At 40.6% G+C, this 18709-nt stretch overlaps 1 protein-coding gene across 4 annotated transcripts in view; it reads right to left on the reverse strand.

Annotated features, from left to right (window-relative positions):
- GGT1 (gamma-glutamyltransferase 1) overlaps window positions 1–18709 on the reverse strand; it is a 336039-nt gene that overhangs the window by 100669 nt on the left and 216661 nt on the right. For all 4 annotated transcript variants that reach the window (XM_073629226.1, XM_073629227.1, XM_073629229.1 and 1 more), the window contains one exon: window positions 1215–1345. In XM_073629226.1, the coding sequence (XP_073485327.1) occupies window positions 1215–1345 (131 nt within the window). The remainder of the gene's footprint in view (window positions 1–1214; window positions 1346–18709) is intronic.

The raw sequence follows: 18709 nt of genomic DNA on the forward strand, positions 1-18709 counted from the left end.
TTAAAACATGTGCATGTTGTTTTTGGGAGGCATTTATATTTTTTCTGGCCTGAGCGCTGCCCGTTGTCTGCATGACACCTCTCTTTCTTCTGGTTCATAAACAGTCATGGCCAAAAACATTGGCACCCCTGCATTTCTGTCAGATAATGCACCACTTCACCCCCAAAACATTGTTGCAGTTACAAATGTTTAGGCATTCTCATGTTTATTTCTGTTATTTATATTGGAATGACACAATAATGGAGAAACAATAAGCCAAATCGGACACATTCCACGCAAAACTCCAAAAATTGACTGGACATAATTATTGGCACCTTCAATTTAATATTTGGTAGCACACCCCTTGGAAAAAAAATTAATGAAATGAAAAATCGCTTTCTGTAACCATCAATGCGTATCTTACACCTCTCTACCGGAGTTTTGGACCACTCTTCTTTTGCTAACTGCTCCAAGTCTCTCAGATTGGAAAGGTTCCTTTTCCCAACTGCTGTTTTGAGATCTCTCCACAGATGTTTTATGGAATTTAGACCTAAACTCATTGCTGTTCAGTTCAGTACGCTCTTTCGTTTTGTCTTAAACCATTTCTGGGTGCAATTTTCTGGGGAAAGTGGTGCATTATCTGACAGAAATGCAGGGGTGTCAATATTTTTGGCCATGACTGTCTAACGGAACATGTAAACCATTTTAAACATAAACTTCTTGCAGAATCATACACCCCTAGATGTTGCTTTTGGTAGCCATAAAAGAATATCTTGTGCCCCTTTCCGATTTAGTTTTACTGTCTTTATGGCTAATCTCCACCATCTTTCAAATCATTGTCCCAGAAGATAGTCCCCAATGGCCATGGAGACAATCCCACTGAACAGTACAATGGCAGTGATCAGCCATAAAGTTAGACCCAGTAACAAAGTGGAACTAAATCAGACAGGGTCACAGATGAGGCTTTTCTGGCTAACAAAGTTCACATCAAGCGTCTTGTGGTGTCTGCTCTTGGGGTGAAGTGTTACTTAAACCAGTTTAAAATTGAGTACAGATTCACATTAAGGATAGTGTAGCTCCAGATGTATATACTATGTAGACACTATGGAGTGAAGTTTTGCTTTTCAGAGCACTAAGATATAATCTATAATCACCTTCCTAAAAGGTGTCCTCTCCAACTACTAATCCTGTTGAATGCATTTTTCGCAAAAACATTTTTTTTTTTAATTTCTCACCTGTTTTAGGGTTATATATAGTAAGAATCACCCCTCCTCCAATTCCCATGCTGTGAGCATTCAGGAGTCCAACACACACCAATGAAGCAATAGCAGCATCAACTGCTGTTCCACCTTCTTTAAGAACATCCCTGTAAATAAAAGTCACAGAAGATACCCAGTTATGATTAGCTATAATTAGAAACACAAATGTGCAGTAATACAAGTGAATCATTGTGTACAATCAATTGGTTCAATACAAGCGAGTCACTGCAGATAATCCTTTTGCTTTGTCTTAGGAAAAGTTTTTAGTGATATACCTCGCAAAGGTCAGATATATACACTTTATATAGGGATGTGTAATCCTTTATAAGTGAATAGTTTATTTCAGTATATTTTTTTTTGCCAGAGAATAGAAGGATTGAGTAATTTTAGAGGCTACAGGGATGATAATACATTGAGAAAAAGGTACAAGAATTTTTCTTCAAGAACCTGGGTATAGAAGACCCTGTCTTGAACAGAAAGTAGTTGTCGGGAAGGCACTAGCGATAGTACAGATGAAGCCTCAAGACGTACATGAGTGCACAGATGTGCGGTTGTCTGTTTTTCTGTGAATAACCGTGCGCCAATATTGGCGTCAATAGGACTATTTAAACTGCAGAAGTTCTATTAGCCAGTGCTGTCTGATCTACAGCTATTACCCATGTTCTTATATCTTTTCCTGTGTTGACTTCTGTTATTGACCCGGCTTGCCCTGACCTTGCTTGAAAACTACCTGCCCTGACCTTGACTTGTCTCTGGATTTGCTCTACCTCCTGCTCATCTGCCTGATTCTATATTGCTGACTTCCGCTTGTATCCTGACCATTGTCTGCCTGCCATTTATGCCTGTATCTGACTGTCGCTGGCCTGGCTCGTCTGACCCTCCATCCAGTTATCCACCTGTCCTGCTCTGCATGCTACCTGGTCCCTGCTGGTTCTTCACCTGCTAAGTGCTGCCAGTTCTTCCAGACCTGCTACCTGCCAGCTACCTGTCAAGCACCGGTCAACTGCTGTCTGTCCAATCCAGGGGTCTGCTGTCTCTGCTGCCATCTGCTGTTCCAGCGATCTGACCTGTCTCTGGCGACCCACCTGCTACACACTGCCACGGCTGATGGACACCTTACAGGCACTCATACCTCCCTGCGCCCTCACGACCACTGTCGTAATATCAGTGGTCTCAGACCCGGGGCTGTACGAAAGGACTCCCTATACACGTCAGGCTCTGCCACAAGGAAAAAATATATATGGACCCCGAAAGGGTGGCGACCCCAGGGATTTTGTGGGTGGGAGGGAGACAAACTAACAAAAAATCTAGAGGTGAAGGATAGTAGAGTATATAAAAATTGTAAACTACATTATTTTTGTACCATAGGACTTGGCATATGTATCCATCTTAGCCGTTCCTTGTGGACCGCACAGGCCGGATGCATTCTATGACTCTGCCTGTCTCAAATGCTGTTACCCATGAATATTGATATGGGACAACACTACTAAACGATGGTTTGAGCTTTCAATCTACTCCAACCCTTTCTCCTGCACTACCTCAAAAAATTTGGGAGACTAATACTGCAAGCATTACACTCTGAACATTGCATCCTCCTTGATTCTTATAAACAACTGTAAATGGTGTAACAAGTAAGTTTGTTTTTTGTTGGTGTGTCACTATTACCAGTTACAGTTATCTCCAAGCTCCCCAACCAACTCCTGTATGCCCACCAAACTATAGATGCCTAGTATTTTTGTACTCCGTTTCTTAGTATATTTTTACCTCTTATACACTTGCAGATTACATTGTATAACTGCACAGGAAATACCCTGAAGAAGGAATTCACATTTCATATATTCCGAAACATGTTGGATCTTTCCATATGTACCATTCACGTATGAGTTCTTCATGAGTAGAACCTGTATGTAAAGGATCATTTGCAGTTTCTGTACATTTGATTGTTTTTAAATTTCCTACATTATATGTAATTTTGAATAAAGTTTACAATTTTTATATACTCTACTATCCTTCACCTTTATATTTTTTGTTACGGTTTGTCTCCCTCCCACCCACAAAATCCCTGGGGTCGCCACCCTTCCGGGGTCCATATATATTTTTTCGTTGATTGTTTTTGGGATGTGGTGAGAGGTGAGCTCCACCTTTGAGTCTGACTGCTCATCTATATTGTTTGATGGTTCAACCACACTTATATGAGGCTCTGCCACAAGGTACGTGACAGTAGTTACTCACCATGACAGAAGTGGCTCCAATGAGGATTTGCTGCAGATACTAATGATCTTAAGCAGATGATTATTTTTGGTTCCTTGAGGACTATTAGACTTTTTTGCCTATGCAATTTATTTTGGGCTGCATGCAGGGCTGCAACTAACGATTATTTTCATAATCGATTAGTTGGCCGATTATTGTTTTGATTAATCGGTTAATAACCTTTCAAAAAAGTGTGGTGTATAATTTAGTTAATATGTAAAGTTGAAAAAAAAGGCAATTTATTCCTAAATAGCTTTATACGCAGGGGTGAACATAAATAACCAACTATATGGTTAGGGAGTAAAATCTTTAATCCTCCCTGAGAATAACAGACAGAAGAGATATACTCTATATACTATTAGAGGTTGAATCTGGTAAATATCATCAGACTCAGATCAAATTTTTTTATTTAAAGAAAAAAAAAAAAAAAAATTCTAGACTATTTTGCAGATTTTCAAACAGAACTGTAATATTATATGCTTTTCTGCAGCTTCTCCATTGAAGTATATTGAACTAAAAAAGCACCATTTTGCATTGAAAAAGGTCCTTGACCCTTTTCAAATACACAGCAGCTGAAAAAAGCATAGATATGAATGTTAAATGAACTGTAGTGCATTTCTGCAAAAAGCACCAAAAAACACATGGGTGGGAACCTGGCCTAAGACATTTAGTAACATAATGGAGTTAAAAAAAAAAATTAGCCCTTAGTTTTTTTACTTTGCAACAGTGAAAGTAATATTTACATTAGAGATTTGCTCTTTTTGTACTATATAGGTCTAATTTTAGCTTTTTTTTAACCCCATTATGTTACTGACCGATTAATCGATCACTATTTTCATAGTTACATAGTTACATAGTAGGTGAGGTTGAAAAAAGACACAAGTCCATCAAGTCCAACCTATGTGTGTGATTATGTGTCAGTATTACATTACATATCCCTGTATATTGCGTTCATTCAGGTGATTATCTAATAGTTTCTTGAAGCTAAACATGCTCACCGATGAGACCGCTGCCTGTGGAAGGGAATTCCACATCCTTGCCGCTCTTACAGTAAAGAACCCTCTACGTAGTTTAAGGTTAAACCTCTTTTCTTCTAATTGTAATGAGTGACCACGAGTCTTATTAAACTCTCTTCTGCGAAAAAGTTTTATCCCTATTGTGGGGTCACCAGTACAGTATTTGTAAATTGAAATCATATCCCCTCTCAAGCGTCTCTTCTCCAGAGAGAATAAGTTCAGTGCTCGCAACCTTTCCTCATAACTAAGATCCTCCAGACCCTTTATTAGCTTTGTTGCCCTTCTTTGTACTCGCTCCATTTCCAGTACGTCCCTCCTGAGGACTGGTGCCCAGAACTGGACAGCATACTCCAGGTGCGGGTGGACCAGAGTCTTGTAGAGCGGGAGAATTATCGTTTTATCTCTGCAGTTGATCCCCCTTTTAATGCATGCCAATATTCTGTTTGCTTTATTAGCAGCAGCTTGGCATTGCATGCCATTGCTGAGCCTATCATCCACTAGGACCCCCAGGTCCTTTTCCATCCTAGATTCCCCCAGAGGTTCTCCCCCCAGTGTATAGATTGCATTCATACATTGAACCTCATTTGCCATGTAGTCGCCCACCCCATTAATTTGTTCAGGTCTTTTTGCAAGATTTCCACATCCTGCGGAGAAGTTATTGCCCTGCTTAGCTTAGTATCGTCTGCAAATACCGAGATTGAACTGTTTATCCCATCCTCCAGGTCGTTTATGAACAAATTAAATAGGATTGGTCCCAGCACAGAACCCTGGGGAACCCCACTACCCACCCCTGACCATTCTGAGTACTCCCCATTTATCACCACCCTCTGAACACGCCCTTGCAGCCAGTTTTCAATCCATGTACTCACCCTATGGTCCATGCCAACGCACCTTATTTTGTACAGTAAACGTTTATGGGGAACTGTGTCAAATGCTTTTGCAAAATCCAGATACACCATGTCTACGGGCCTTCCTTTATCTAGATGGCAACTCACCTCCTCATAGAAGGTTAATAGATTGGTTTGGCAAGAACGATTCTTCATGAATCCATGCTGATTACTGCTAATGATATCATTCTTATTACTAAAATCTTGTATATAGTCCCTTATCATCCCCTCCAAGAGTTTACATACTATTGATGTTAGGCTAACTGGTCTGTAATTCCCAGGGATGTTTTTTGGGCCCTTTTTAAATATTGGTGCTACATTGGCTTTTCTCCAATCAGCTGGTACCATTCCAGTCAATAGACTGTCATAATTGATTAATTTCATAAACGATTAGTTGGCGATTAATCGATTAGTTGTTTCGGCCCTACATGCAACGCTCGAGTTGTGGGGGCTTGAACAGGTGGTGACATTTACATTTGGGCATCTGTTATAGTAGAGGTCCAGAGATCTGGTTTTTACATTTATAAGCCTCAAATAGGTCACATCCTGCTCACGATAAGACGTCCGGAAGCAATTGAGTCAATGAGTCAAGTTTGCATACATACAGTAATTGTGTGTTTTTTATATTGGTGGGGTATGGGGCACTGTGGTTAAGTTAGATTTTTTAAGAACTTATGAAATTTGAGAAATATTTTTCACTAACAAACTTTGAAATTGATATTATGTCCGAGTGAAGCCACTTTCCATCATGGTGTCTTCTATACCCAGGTACTTGATCATTTATTCACTGCAGTTTTGGTTATAGTGACGGCACTAAACAAGCGAGTAGGCACACATTTAGACGGCTAGCTTTTCTTGCCCCTCATTTGTTATTGTTTTATTGAGAAAAGTACATGTATTATCAAAACATGAGAACCCATCTCAAATGAATACAGATCTGCCTTTATTCAGAAGACTTTCCACGAAGGGTAAACAGACAAACCATCATCTATATCAAGTATTCTTTTCTTATAACCTCTTGTTGCAAATGAGCGGAGTCCCAGAAAAAGGCCTTTATCTTTGCTTTGTTAGAAATTTTTAAAGCATGTGTTAGTAAACTTGGCTGAACAATGTTGAGTGCATGCTGTGATGACTAGGGTTTTAGCATACCCAGACACTTCTCTGTATGCCCCTCACTTGCCCACCTTATTTCCAAAAAAGTTAGCACGCTGTATGAAACCTACATAAAAACAGGATACAATATTTTGCAAATCTCAAACTCATATTTAATTCACAATAGAAAACATATCAAATGTTTAACTTATAAAAACAACACTAAAATACACTCTAAGTAGCAGAGTCCCCTGTAATATTGCAGCAGCGCTCTTGTCATATATTAAAAGATGGCAAGCTTCAGTATATTGTTCATATATGGACTATTGCGATGCGGTTCAGTAGTGTCATATGGTAATTTTGATTGTGAAGAAACACCTTCTACCAAACACTTCACCACGTGAGATGATCTCCCCTTTGGGGATGCACTCACCACATATGCAGAGATAATGCGCCTTAGATCTGATCACGGACTCTCAATCGCTCTGAAAGATTACAAAGATGTGGCATCTTTGTACTCTAATACAGCATGATGATGCCCTTCTGGCCTTAAAATTGGGCCCTTTGTCAAAGAGATGATCTTCCGCATAATCAAAAAATATTCCTGGGGCACGCCTTGGACTACTGTCTATCCCATAACTATTTTTGGTACAGCAACAGATTTTATTCGCAACAAAGAGGAGTTTCTATGGGCGCAAAATTTGCGCTAGTATAGCGAATCTTTTTATGGCTGAATGGGAAGACCAGGTGATTTTTAAAGAGAAGCATTAAGAACTGATCTTTTATAGACGTTTTATCAATGATCTCTTTTTTTATCTGGGCAGGGACCAGTGAATCATCATTGCAAATTTTTACAAGTACTGAACAGTAATAATAACATAACGTTAACCTACCATTACCACACTGAAGAAATTAACTTCCTTGATGCAAGTGTGTATCATCATAATGACAGATTGGAAACAAAAGTTTACTTTAAAGCAACAGGCAGAAACAGTTATCTCCCTACTTCCAGTGGCAACTATTCCCTTTGGCTCAAAAATATTCCAAAGGGGCAGATCATGAAAGAGTTAGGAGAAATTGCTCCGAGGACACCAACTTCATTCTTAAATCTAGAATTTTAACTGAGAGGTTTGAAGCCAGGGGCTATGACTCTCAACAATTGGAAAAAGTGGTTGAAGAAGTAGGCTCTGTCTAAAGGAAGGGATTTGCATCCCACTATGGAACCGAATATGAATAAAGAATGGGGATTCATTTCAGGGTTCCATGCCCAATATAAAAGATGTTGAGTCAATCTTCAAGCAACATTGGTATGTTCTTCTTTTGGATAAGAAATTGAGCACTGAATTACCGCCAGCACCACAATTTATATATAGAAAAAGTGCCTAGTTTCAGAGATTGGAGTTGTTAAAGTTTTGGACCCACCAAAGCGACCTCAATCTTTTTGGGACCCAAATGGCCTCTTTTCCTGCAGAAGGTGTAAGGCTTGCAGAAAGGTCTCAAGACCAATTAGATGACTAGAAACATTCAGTTCTCCTGCTAAATAGGAGTTTTGATATCAAACAATTCATAACATGTATTAGTATACATGTAGTCTATGCTTTAAAATGCCCTTGTGGCCTTTTATATATATAGGGCGCACTAAGAAAATGCTAAGAATAAGGATAGCCGAACACATCCACAATATTAAAGATAGGGTTCAAGGACCATAATGTGTCCCTCCATTTTAAACTGAAACACAATCAGGATCCAACAGGTCTAGAATTTTGGGGGTGGGGCATTTAGAGCCACACTGGAGGGGTTCTAATCTGGTTTGTGAGTTATCAAAACGAGAAACTCAGTGGATATATTTAACAGATGTTCTCTCCTCAAAAGGTTTGAAAATTGAACTGGACATAAATTGTTTTATCAGTGATGCTTACTATGATTTTTCGTTACATTAACTTTAAGTATTTACGATGGACTGTGCTTTAGATTTACATGATAATATGCTAATATATAAATGTTCAACCAGCTGGTTTGGGTGGAATTACAGGGTTGCTTAAGTAGATCTCTTCATTATTTAGATTTTCTTAATATGGTATTAACATATTTTTGACCATCCCTCATCTCTGCATGAATTTTATCATATACCAAGTTTTTTTTGGACATTTAGATGGATGTTCAATAATTTTTAATAATTTGCTGATTTTATTAACTTTGTTGTATACTGCTACAAATGTATATATTTTGTTTGCAGCTTTGGATATACATGCCCCATCATAGGTACGCTCTACCCTTACTAACTTGTTAAGGGGTAGGTGAGATATGGGCTTATGGGTCATATACTTCTGTGTGAGGATCCACGATTGTGGATCCTCGTTTTAATCGTGTTTATTAATTTTAAATGCATTATATACGTGCCTGATTGTTACCGATTGGTTTAGAATTAGTTAGCTTTGTAACCGTGATGATTTCTGTATTGTCCTTCTACATGCCAGTGCATTGGTGGAGCACCAAGTGGGCAGATAATGGACGTCACATGATTGTACACGGCGCAGGGCGGTGACATGTGTTTCATATAAAAAAAACGGTGTCTACACCACGAGATCACGCGCTCAGACGAAGTCAGGAAGTGACAAAACGCATCAGTGTGATCTCCGTGGTTTTACCGGAAGTGACATGTGCGTGTCACAGACAGCCGAGGTATCAAGAAGTAGGATTGAACTGCTGGTTTACTCAGACGTTTCCTTACCATTACCGGCTACCGGTTGATTTATGCACAGGCACTTTACATTGCTTGAGTTTATTTGATTTTTTTGTACGTATATTTTGTAAGGGGTTGATTGGGGATCATTAAATACTTATCAGTATTACGCTATGTGGCCAATTTGTTTTCTCCACATGGATCCTTGCAGGATACGGCTTTAAGTCTGGTGGGAGTTCTTTCAGAGTGATGGACAGTCAGTGATAAGATCTAAGGTGCATTATCTCTGCATGTGTGGTGAGTGCATCCCCAAAGGGGAGATCATCTCACGTGGGGAAGTGTTTGGTAGAAGGTGTTTCTTCACGATCAAAATTGCCATATGATACTACTGAACCGCATCGCAATAATCCATATATGAACAATATATTGAAGCTTGCCATCTTTTAATATATGACAAGAGCGCTGCTGCAATATTACAGGGGACTCTGCTACATAGAGTGTTTTTTAGTATTATTTTTATAAGTTCTTTATTATATTTTTAGCGTCTGCTATTATTGTGATTTTATAATTAAAGGTTATATTATCATTTTTCATTTTAGGCTCTGCGAGTTTCATTACACAGTAACCTCAATTTTTATAGCCAGGGCGCTGAGCGGTGCTTTTTTAGGGGGGCTACACAAGGCATTTTTTATATATATCAAATGTTTAAATGGAGAAAATATACCATTTTAAGAAAAATAAGGTAATGTTGAAACTGATGGCAGCAACACATCTCAAAAATGTTGGAACAGGGCATCAAAAAGCTGGCAAAGTGGCACTAACAAGGAAGAGCTGGAAGAACTTTTTGCAACTAATTAGGTTAATTGGCAACAGGTCAGTAACATGATTTGATATACAAAAGAGCATTTAGAGAGTCAAGTCAGAGTGTCTCAGAAGTAAAAATGGGCAGAGGTTCACCAATCTGTGCCTCTGCCTCTGGGTGTCATACTTTTGGCTGTCAGAGTCTTGCTATGCTTCATGGGACTTGTAGTTATGCAACAGCTGGAGGTCCGCTAATTGCATATCCCTGATCTACAGTATATGATATCATCAAAAGATTCAGAGATTCTGGAGATCTCTGTGCACATGGGTGCAGGGTGTTCACTGCACACAGGCCTGGGGGGGGGGGGGGGGGGGGGTGGCAATGTGGTCTGACACACACTGCACCCATGGATGATGAGACATGGATGCTAAAATTGAACAGTGGGGTATGACCAGTGCAGCGGTGGGGGCTGTTAGAAGCACCGATCTTCCTGTATGACTTTCAGTGGAGCAGCTGAAATCCGCTTCTCCTCCTCTTTCTCCCACGGCTGTCAGCTGCTTCACTGAAAGCCATACAGGGAGATTGGTGCTTGTTACTACTCCACCGCTGCACCGATCACCCCCGACTGCCCATCGGATTTTCCATCCTCTTGGCCCCCCTGTGTGTTCCTACTGGCTCCCCTGCCTGCTCCTCTCACCCCCCTGTGCTACTCTAGTCCCCCTCTATGCTCCTCAGCCCCCCCCCCCCCCCCCCCATCCTGGATTTATCAGGATGGAGAACAAAGGAAGGGGCTGGTAAATATGTCATTTACCGGTCTCTTCAGTCTCTGAATGAGAAGAGTCAGTAATCACTGACTCTGTCCATTCATAACCAAAGCATTTTACGCTGTGTTTACTATGCTTCCTGTTTATGAATGAACAGGAGCATCTGTCTCTTGTTCATTCATCTTCAGTGGAGCTGAGGCTGCAGAGAAAAAGACTATGGAATCTCTGTCCTCAGTCGCTTCCTCTGTCTCAAAGGGGGAGATGTCAGGGGTCCATTTAGACCTCTGACATCTCACCAAAGCCCCCCAATTAAATTCTAAAAAAATAAATAATAATAATAATAATAATAATAATAATAATAATAATACTACTAAAGAACTACTGACCCCGTCCAGTACCCTACTGACACCATCCACATGCACTCCACATTCCTCTCCTGCACATACTACCCACTGCCGTACACTGCGCACTCCTCTCCTTGCACATACTACCCACCACTGTAAACTCTGCACTCCTCTCCTGCACAAAGCATAAAAATTTAGCCAGCAACTCGATAACCCCCTAGTATAATTCCTTTATTTGGCTACATCATATACACAGGATTAATGCTGACATGTTTGGCTAGCACAGCCGCCTTACTCATAGCATGCTGTGATAAAAAAAAAAAAAAAGAAGGAAAAACCAAAAAGTATTTATAATATATATATATATATATATATATATATATATATATATATATATATATATATATATATATATATATATATATTTATTTATTATAGATATACATATATACACACACACACACACACACACACACACAAATGTTTTACCTTTCATTTCTATTTCAAACTGAATAGGTTGTTTTACAAGGTGATTGTTTAAATCACTTTACTGGGGGAATAGCTCCTGCGGCACTATTGTATTCTGCCAGCAGGGAGCACAAGGAGCCTTCCCCACTGGCAGGACACAACCATTAGTGTTGCTGGGTACAGCCGGTAGCACTAATCATTCAGGAAAAACCTGACAGGCTGGTAATACATAGTCAAATCTATAGATTTACTTGTGTACAGCCAGCGTACCCATACATGCTGAACGAGCTGAATTTTGATCAAATGTATGCCTGGTGTAATGCTACCATTAAAATACTTATCATACCTGTACTACCTCCTCTTAGTGCCTGTGAAGCCCACAGAAATGTCTGTGCAAATTTTAATTGCCTAAAGGTTGGTATTTGGATAGGTATATTCCCAACGTGTTCCCATTCATAGCAATGCTTATAATAGGCAGCCCAGGCTGATGGTTGGGGTTTAGGAGGCCTTTGGTAGTGCTTTGGACAACCATCTGGTCATTGTACAGATATCACGTGTTGGAGAGGTTCTAAAGTTTACTTTCTTTCTATTTAAAGTGATTGTAAATGATCACCTTATTAAAAAAAAAAAAAAACCCAGTTTGAAATAGAAATGAAAGGCAAAACATTTGTGTGTAGAAAAAATAAAAAATAAAATAATTATAAATACCTCCCCCCCCCCTTTTTTTTTTTTGCTCACATTTCCTCTGTTCTCAGTAGCATAAGAGCTGGGGAGGAGAAGCAGCAGCAGACTGAGCTTCCCAGTGAATGGCTGTGCAACGGGGGCATGTCAGGTCAGGTCTGATCATTGGAGGAGAGCAGGTCGAGTTCCCAGTACACCTAGAGAACTGACCACAGTGTGTTCTCCTGCTTAGTGTGGTCAGTTTTTGATAGGAAACCAGAGGGACTGGCAGGATCACCAGGGATTTCACACAGATGAAGCAATACAAAGAGAACAGGATACTTTCTCATACAAGTACATGGCACAGCAGGCACATATCGGGAATATGAATTGATGGGGTAACAAACGCTTGAACACGGACTGTGTTGATGGGGGAATCAAGCCATTTTCTTTCCTTCAACCCGTGTTGGAAGAAAGGAAAATTGCTTAATCTATGGCCTGCCTTAGTTTGTACACTTTGACAACACTAGATTTATTTATCACACTCAAAGTTTCAGCCTCTTGCACAACATGCCTCATTTTTTTTGCTGACAAACACATTTTGCTAATATATTAAATAAAATCGAATGCTTTCAATGGGCACATACCATATTTTGCATATTTATAAATCAGTGAATCGGACATCCACCAATTGTAAAGTAATTGCTGATGTAACTGTTTTTGAAGCTTGCTCTTCCATAGTTTTGCAATTGTATGAAATACTGAGATTTGTTGATTAGCCTAATAGAGGGGTCTCAGCTTCCCTGCTTAATGTGGGTAACCTTTTTATCTATGCACCAATCATCATATGTACATGGGGCAGCCATGTTTGTTCATAAGATATTCAGGCTCTACCTCAATCTAGTCTAGCCCAATTGAAAACAATAGCCTCTCTGTAAAGTAGCAGAGAGTCTTTAGACCTTGCATAGCACTCCACAAAGTTGTACATTCAGCATACAAATGTATGTTTATGGTGTTGTCAGCGCTGGTTTAAAGGCGGAGGTGGGTGGGGGGGTGGTAATACCAGAGCAAAATAGGTTTTGTCATTGATCATTCCCCAGATGTTGGAAAGCTGACAGTGTTTGGTGACCTCCATTTTTAGATTTTTAGGTCAGGTAACTGTTGTCTCAAATCTATGGGTAGCCTAAACATGGCCATAGACATTTGTGGTAGGTCGGACATTTGTCTGTAATCAAACCATCGGACATTGTATTTTAAGTCAACTATTACGCTAAAAAGGAAAGTGACATTCCTTTTAGGCAGACAACAAAGGAGAGAGGATGTAGAAATGGAAAAAAAGAGCCAGTTTATCTCATGGGAAAGAATAGCAATTGGGTGAGATTTTCTAATCTGTCTGATCACTCCGATATAAAAAACAGTGATTTAGGGCTGCTGAAGCCTAACCCTAAATAATTAATTACCACTCATTAGTCTTCTAATATCTAACCAAGCTTATCTCATTGGTTAATAAAAATTAGAACACATTTTTTGCACTACCTCCAGCAGTGCCCTCCCTTTACCATAAAAAGCAAAGTTCCCAGTAGTAACACCTACCTTTTAATGTTCTAAGCAAGTCCCAGGTTGTGTGGAATGCCCAGTGAGGCTAAAACCTGATCCAAGAGCTGGGCATTACCTTGGGATGCTGATGGGTGCCTTAGGTATAATAGCAAACTTGGTCTACACTTTTGGTGTCTGTTTCTGGACACTTTCAATACTCTAGTTGGATTAATCACCTAAATGATTCTGTAAGGTTCTGCTGCCCTCTACTGTATGTATTTGTAAGTGGCTGTGCTGAGTTATTTGTCCCATCACTACCTGTCCCTGGCAACTGGGTCAGAAAATCCCAGAAGGAAGAGAGAGAACATCTGAGATACACATCCTGTCCACAGGAGAGCTGTTGCTGAACGCAGACCAAAATACAGGGATTAATCTCATGTTAAATAGTTTTGTAATTATTATAAATTTAACATCACCTTTCTGAATGACAGTCCGCAAACGGACATTTTCTTCAAAATCTGGCGGATACCAGGTTTATTTGCAGGAGGTTTGCAAAATAAAAATAAAAACAAAACATTAAATTCAATCCTTGCCATCCAGCACTAACTAAACAAATAGTCTTCTCTCTATACAGTGCGGGGCTGGTCAACCACAAAAACATGCGGAAAAGCAACCCTTATAGTCCAACACCCAGAGCTCCTCTCACTCAGGTTCCCTTCCCGAGTCTCAAAACCAGAGCAGCCTGCTGTGCTCTCTTCCTAGATATTTAAAGTCCAGCTGACTGTGGACTCCAGTGGACCCAAACATCCGGACCAGAACCCAGCCTGCCACAGAGGCTGGAAAAACTGGGCTGGATTCCGGTTCAGTCCCTTACAATGGAACAAATGCGAGGTGAAATGTACCTATTATCGTGTATCTCACCTTGCATACCGTCACATATCCTCCCCCTCTGCTCAAGCCCCTGTGGCTGAGCACTTGACCCAACCATACAGTGCACGCGAGAGAGGGCATCTGCGTTATTTTGGAATTTTCCCGGCCTGTGCTCCACCGTAAACGGAAAGGGCTGTAAAGCCAGGAACCACCTTGTCACACAGCCATTTTTCTCCCTGTTGTCACACATCCACTTTAGGGGAGCATGGTCGATGACCAGTTTAAATGACCTCCCCAGTAGGTAATACCTTAGGGAGTCTAAGGCCCATTTAATGGCGAGTCACTCCTTTTCTACGATGGCATAGTTCTTTTCGTGCTTGTTCAGCTTCCGGGTCAGGTATACAACTGGGTGCTCCTCACCATCCCTGTTCTGTGACAGTACAGCCCCTAGGCCCACCTCAGAAGCGTCCTTCTGTACGACAAACTCCTTGCTGAAGTCTGGGGCCACTAGTACTGGTAACCCACAAAGGGTCTGCTTTAAGTTCTGAAATGCCTCCTCGGCTTGGGGATTCCACTTGACCATGACTGACCCTCTACCCTTCGTCAGGTCAGAGGGGCGGCCATGGCGGCAAGAGAGGCAGCATGCCAGGCTGTTTGGACAATAGATTGAGGATCTCCCTATCATTGCTGATCTTGTCTTCAGGTCTCTGACACCAGGACAGACACTACATGGTAATCATTCTCAGGGGTTCCTGCAAATGAACTTTGCTGAGATATTCATCTGGTGGTATCGCTATGAATAACTATGTATACACGGGTGTCACAGCCCCCGGCCTCCCTTTCTGCTCCCCACACGATTTCCACTGGCCCGCACCACATATATGCGGAGAGACATGTTGCCTACATCTGGCACCTCGCACACAGCTCCCAGCACTCCAAACCTCTTGTATGGTGCTCCATGCTATCTGGCTCCCTGCTGCAGCCTGTATGTGGTTTCCCTCATACTGGCCGCAGACTTCCTTCCCCCAGGCTCTAATAGGCACGGCACAATCCTTCTCGCACTGTGCCCTGCTGGAGACAAAGAGCTCACCCCTGACCATGTGCTTGATGTGGAAGGGGGTGTAGCCTGAGTTTAGGCTGCCCAGATTAGGCAAGAATTAAGTGCTTGCCACCAGTTTCCTGGGCTTTTGGGTCCTGCCTTCCTTCCCTTTTTAAATATACAGGGGGAATGCTGGGCTTCAGGGGCTTTTTGGAGCGGAATTGCATAGGAGCCAGAGGGTCCCCATCCAGAAGAATTTAGCCTTCGCTTGCCTCCTCAAGGACACCCTCCAGTCATGTACACCACTTATATGAACTCACACGTTTTCAGGTACGCCTGGGCAGTCACAAAGTAGTTAGCTAGGAAATGGACTTTCATGCACTCCAATTCTGTAATGTTCCTGTAGTGTTTTAAGTAATGTTCTTGAGCCTGGTCTGAAGTTATTTAAAGAGGTGTGTAATGAAACATCCCACACTCCGCTTGAGTGCTTCCGTCAGCACACTGCTTCCTCCAGTGTGAAACTTCAGATATCAGATATTACAGCCCATATATTGTAAGAACCAGGCGAGACTAGCTCAGTTACAAACCTGCAACATGGAACTGTTTATTGAAACACAGGTACAGATATTCAAACTTCTCCTCAGTAGACTGTCCAATCAGCAGGGAGAGATGTTGGAGGAATTCGCACCCTCCCCTCTCACAGCTAATCTACATACACATCCCATAATAACCAAGGCAGACAGACACAATAGAACAATGGAATGCAGCCACACCACAAACGACCCAACACAGAGCACACCATAGTATTAGACAATATACAATATGAAGAAAAGCGGTTTAATATTAAAATACGTAGAGGATTCTTTACTGTAAGAATGGTAAGGATGTGGAATTCACTTCCACAGGCAGTGGTTTCAGCGGGGAGCATCGATATTTTAAAAAAACGATTAGACCTGAACGACCACAACATACGGGGATATACAATGGAATACTGACATAAAATCACACACATAGGTTGGAGATGTAGATGGACTTGTGTCTTTTTTCAACCTCGCCTACTATGCAAATATATATATATATATATATATATATATATATATATATATATATATAAAAAAAACACAAACATTTCAGTGTAGTTGTACAGGCGCGAGGTGTTGGGTGCGATTAGTACAGATCAGACTGGGGTTCTTGGTCACCCTGTGCCCCTTTTATAGACACAGGGTGACTTAGACATAGGAGGTTTCCCCAACCTCCCCAAGGAATTCTGGGTTCCACGGGCCCCCCCCCGCCCAAAGTGACTCCCGTCACAAGGTGCATGTTGGTACATGTCATATCAGAAGAACAGGGCCTGTAAAGCACACATGGTACGACAAGCAAGGCCATTTCAAAAATTTAACTTTAACTCAGGAGTTCGGAGCAGGAGAGTAGCTGCCATGGAACTGGTGGGAATATATAGCAGCTGATCATAAAGCGTGGTACCTGGTGTGACAAGTAGGCATGTGCAATTCGTTTCGTTACGAATTCGTTTTTTAACGAATTTCGACAAATTCGTTAATTTGGGAATATCCGAATTAACGAAAACCCGTTTAACGAATTTTTTCCGAATATTCGTAAATTCGATAAAATTGGACATTCGTAAATTCGGGCATTCGAACATTCGTACATTCGCAATTTACATTCGTACATTCGTACATTCGAACATTCGTACATTCATACATTCGCAATTTACATTCGTACATTCGTACATTCGTGCATTCGTACATTAGTAAATTAGTGAATTCGTAAATTTGTAAATTCGAAAATTCGGAAATCTGAAATAATAGTTAACTAATAATAACTTAACTATTAGTAATTACTAGTAACTTTGAATTTATAGGTATTGTAATTTCCTTTTAAATTTGGCTGTTAGTGAACGTAACACATACAAATTTATCCGAAGTTATGAATGATCCGAAAAAACGGAATGGAACGTAATGAATTAATAATAAATAACAATAATAATAATAACAATGTTTTATTATTATTATTTATTATTAATTTGTTCCGTTCCATTTGTTTAAATGCAGCCTTCATTTTGGATAATTCGTAACTTCGGATAAATTTGTATTTGTTACGTTCACTGACAGTCAAGTTTGAAAGGAAATTACAATACCTATAATTTAATAGTTAGTTACTATTTCAGATTTTTGAATTTTCGGGGTTTTTGGTTTTTCAAACTTCGAATTTACAAATTTACGAATTTTCTAATTTACAAATGTACGATTTTACGAATGTACGAATTTACGAATGTACAAATGTACAAATGTACAAATGTAAAAATGTACGAATGTACGAATGAACGAATGTTCGAATTACGAATGTTCGAATTACGAATGTTCGAATTACGAATGTTCGAATCACGAATGTTCGAATTACGAATGTACGAATGTACGAATGAACGCATTTACGAATTTACGAATGAACGAATTTACGAATCGCAATCATAACGAATGACCCGAAAAACGAAAAAAATAATAAACTAATGAAACGAAAACGAAAATGAACGAATTTTTTTGGCTGTGCACATGTCTAGTGACAAGTCCTCCAGTAGCAGAGGGGCCAGCATTTTGCCTCCCTCCCTAGCAGTCAGTTTCCCCAAATGTAACCAGGACCCGTGGTACGGAGACTCAATATGTCTAGCAGCATGGTACAGGAGAGAGAGATAGCGTGCATTTTGAGCATGCATGAGGTCCGTGCTAGTGCTTGGCGGGGCCCTATTCTGTCACTGGGAGTGAGATGGCAGAGTTATGCTGGACTAATAGAGAGGGCATGGGCTCAGCAGTGTCCCTCCTAAATGCAGCATACATCAAGGAAGGTGTGTAGTGTTACGAGATAAAATGCTCACAGGAGAAACTATTAACTACTGCACACAGTGTACAGCTCATCTCTAAGCCAGGGTACCGCCATAATGTTGACTTTTACATGAACAAAGCCCCGCCTGGTCCCAGATGAGCACGCACACGGGAAGAGGTACCCCCGCATGCAAAGCATGTGCCAGTTCCGCTGGATGCTACATAT

This window comes from Aquarana catesbeiana, linkage group LG01, assembly GCF_042186555.1.
Source record: "Aquarana catesbeiana isolate 2022-GZ linkage group LG01, ASM4218655v1, whole genome shotgun sequence".
Taxonomy (NCBI): Eukaryota; Metazoa; Chordata; class Amphibia; order Anura; family Ranidae; genus Aquarana; species Aquarana catesbeiana.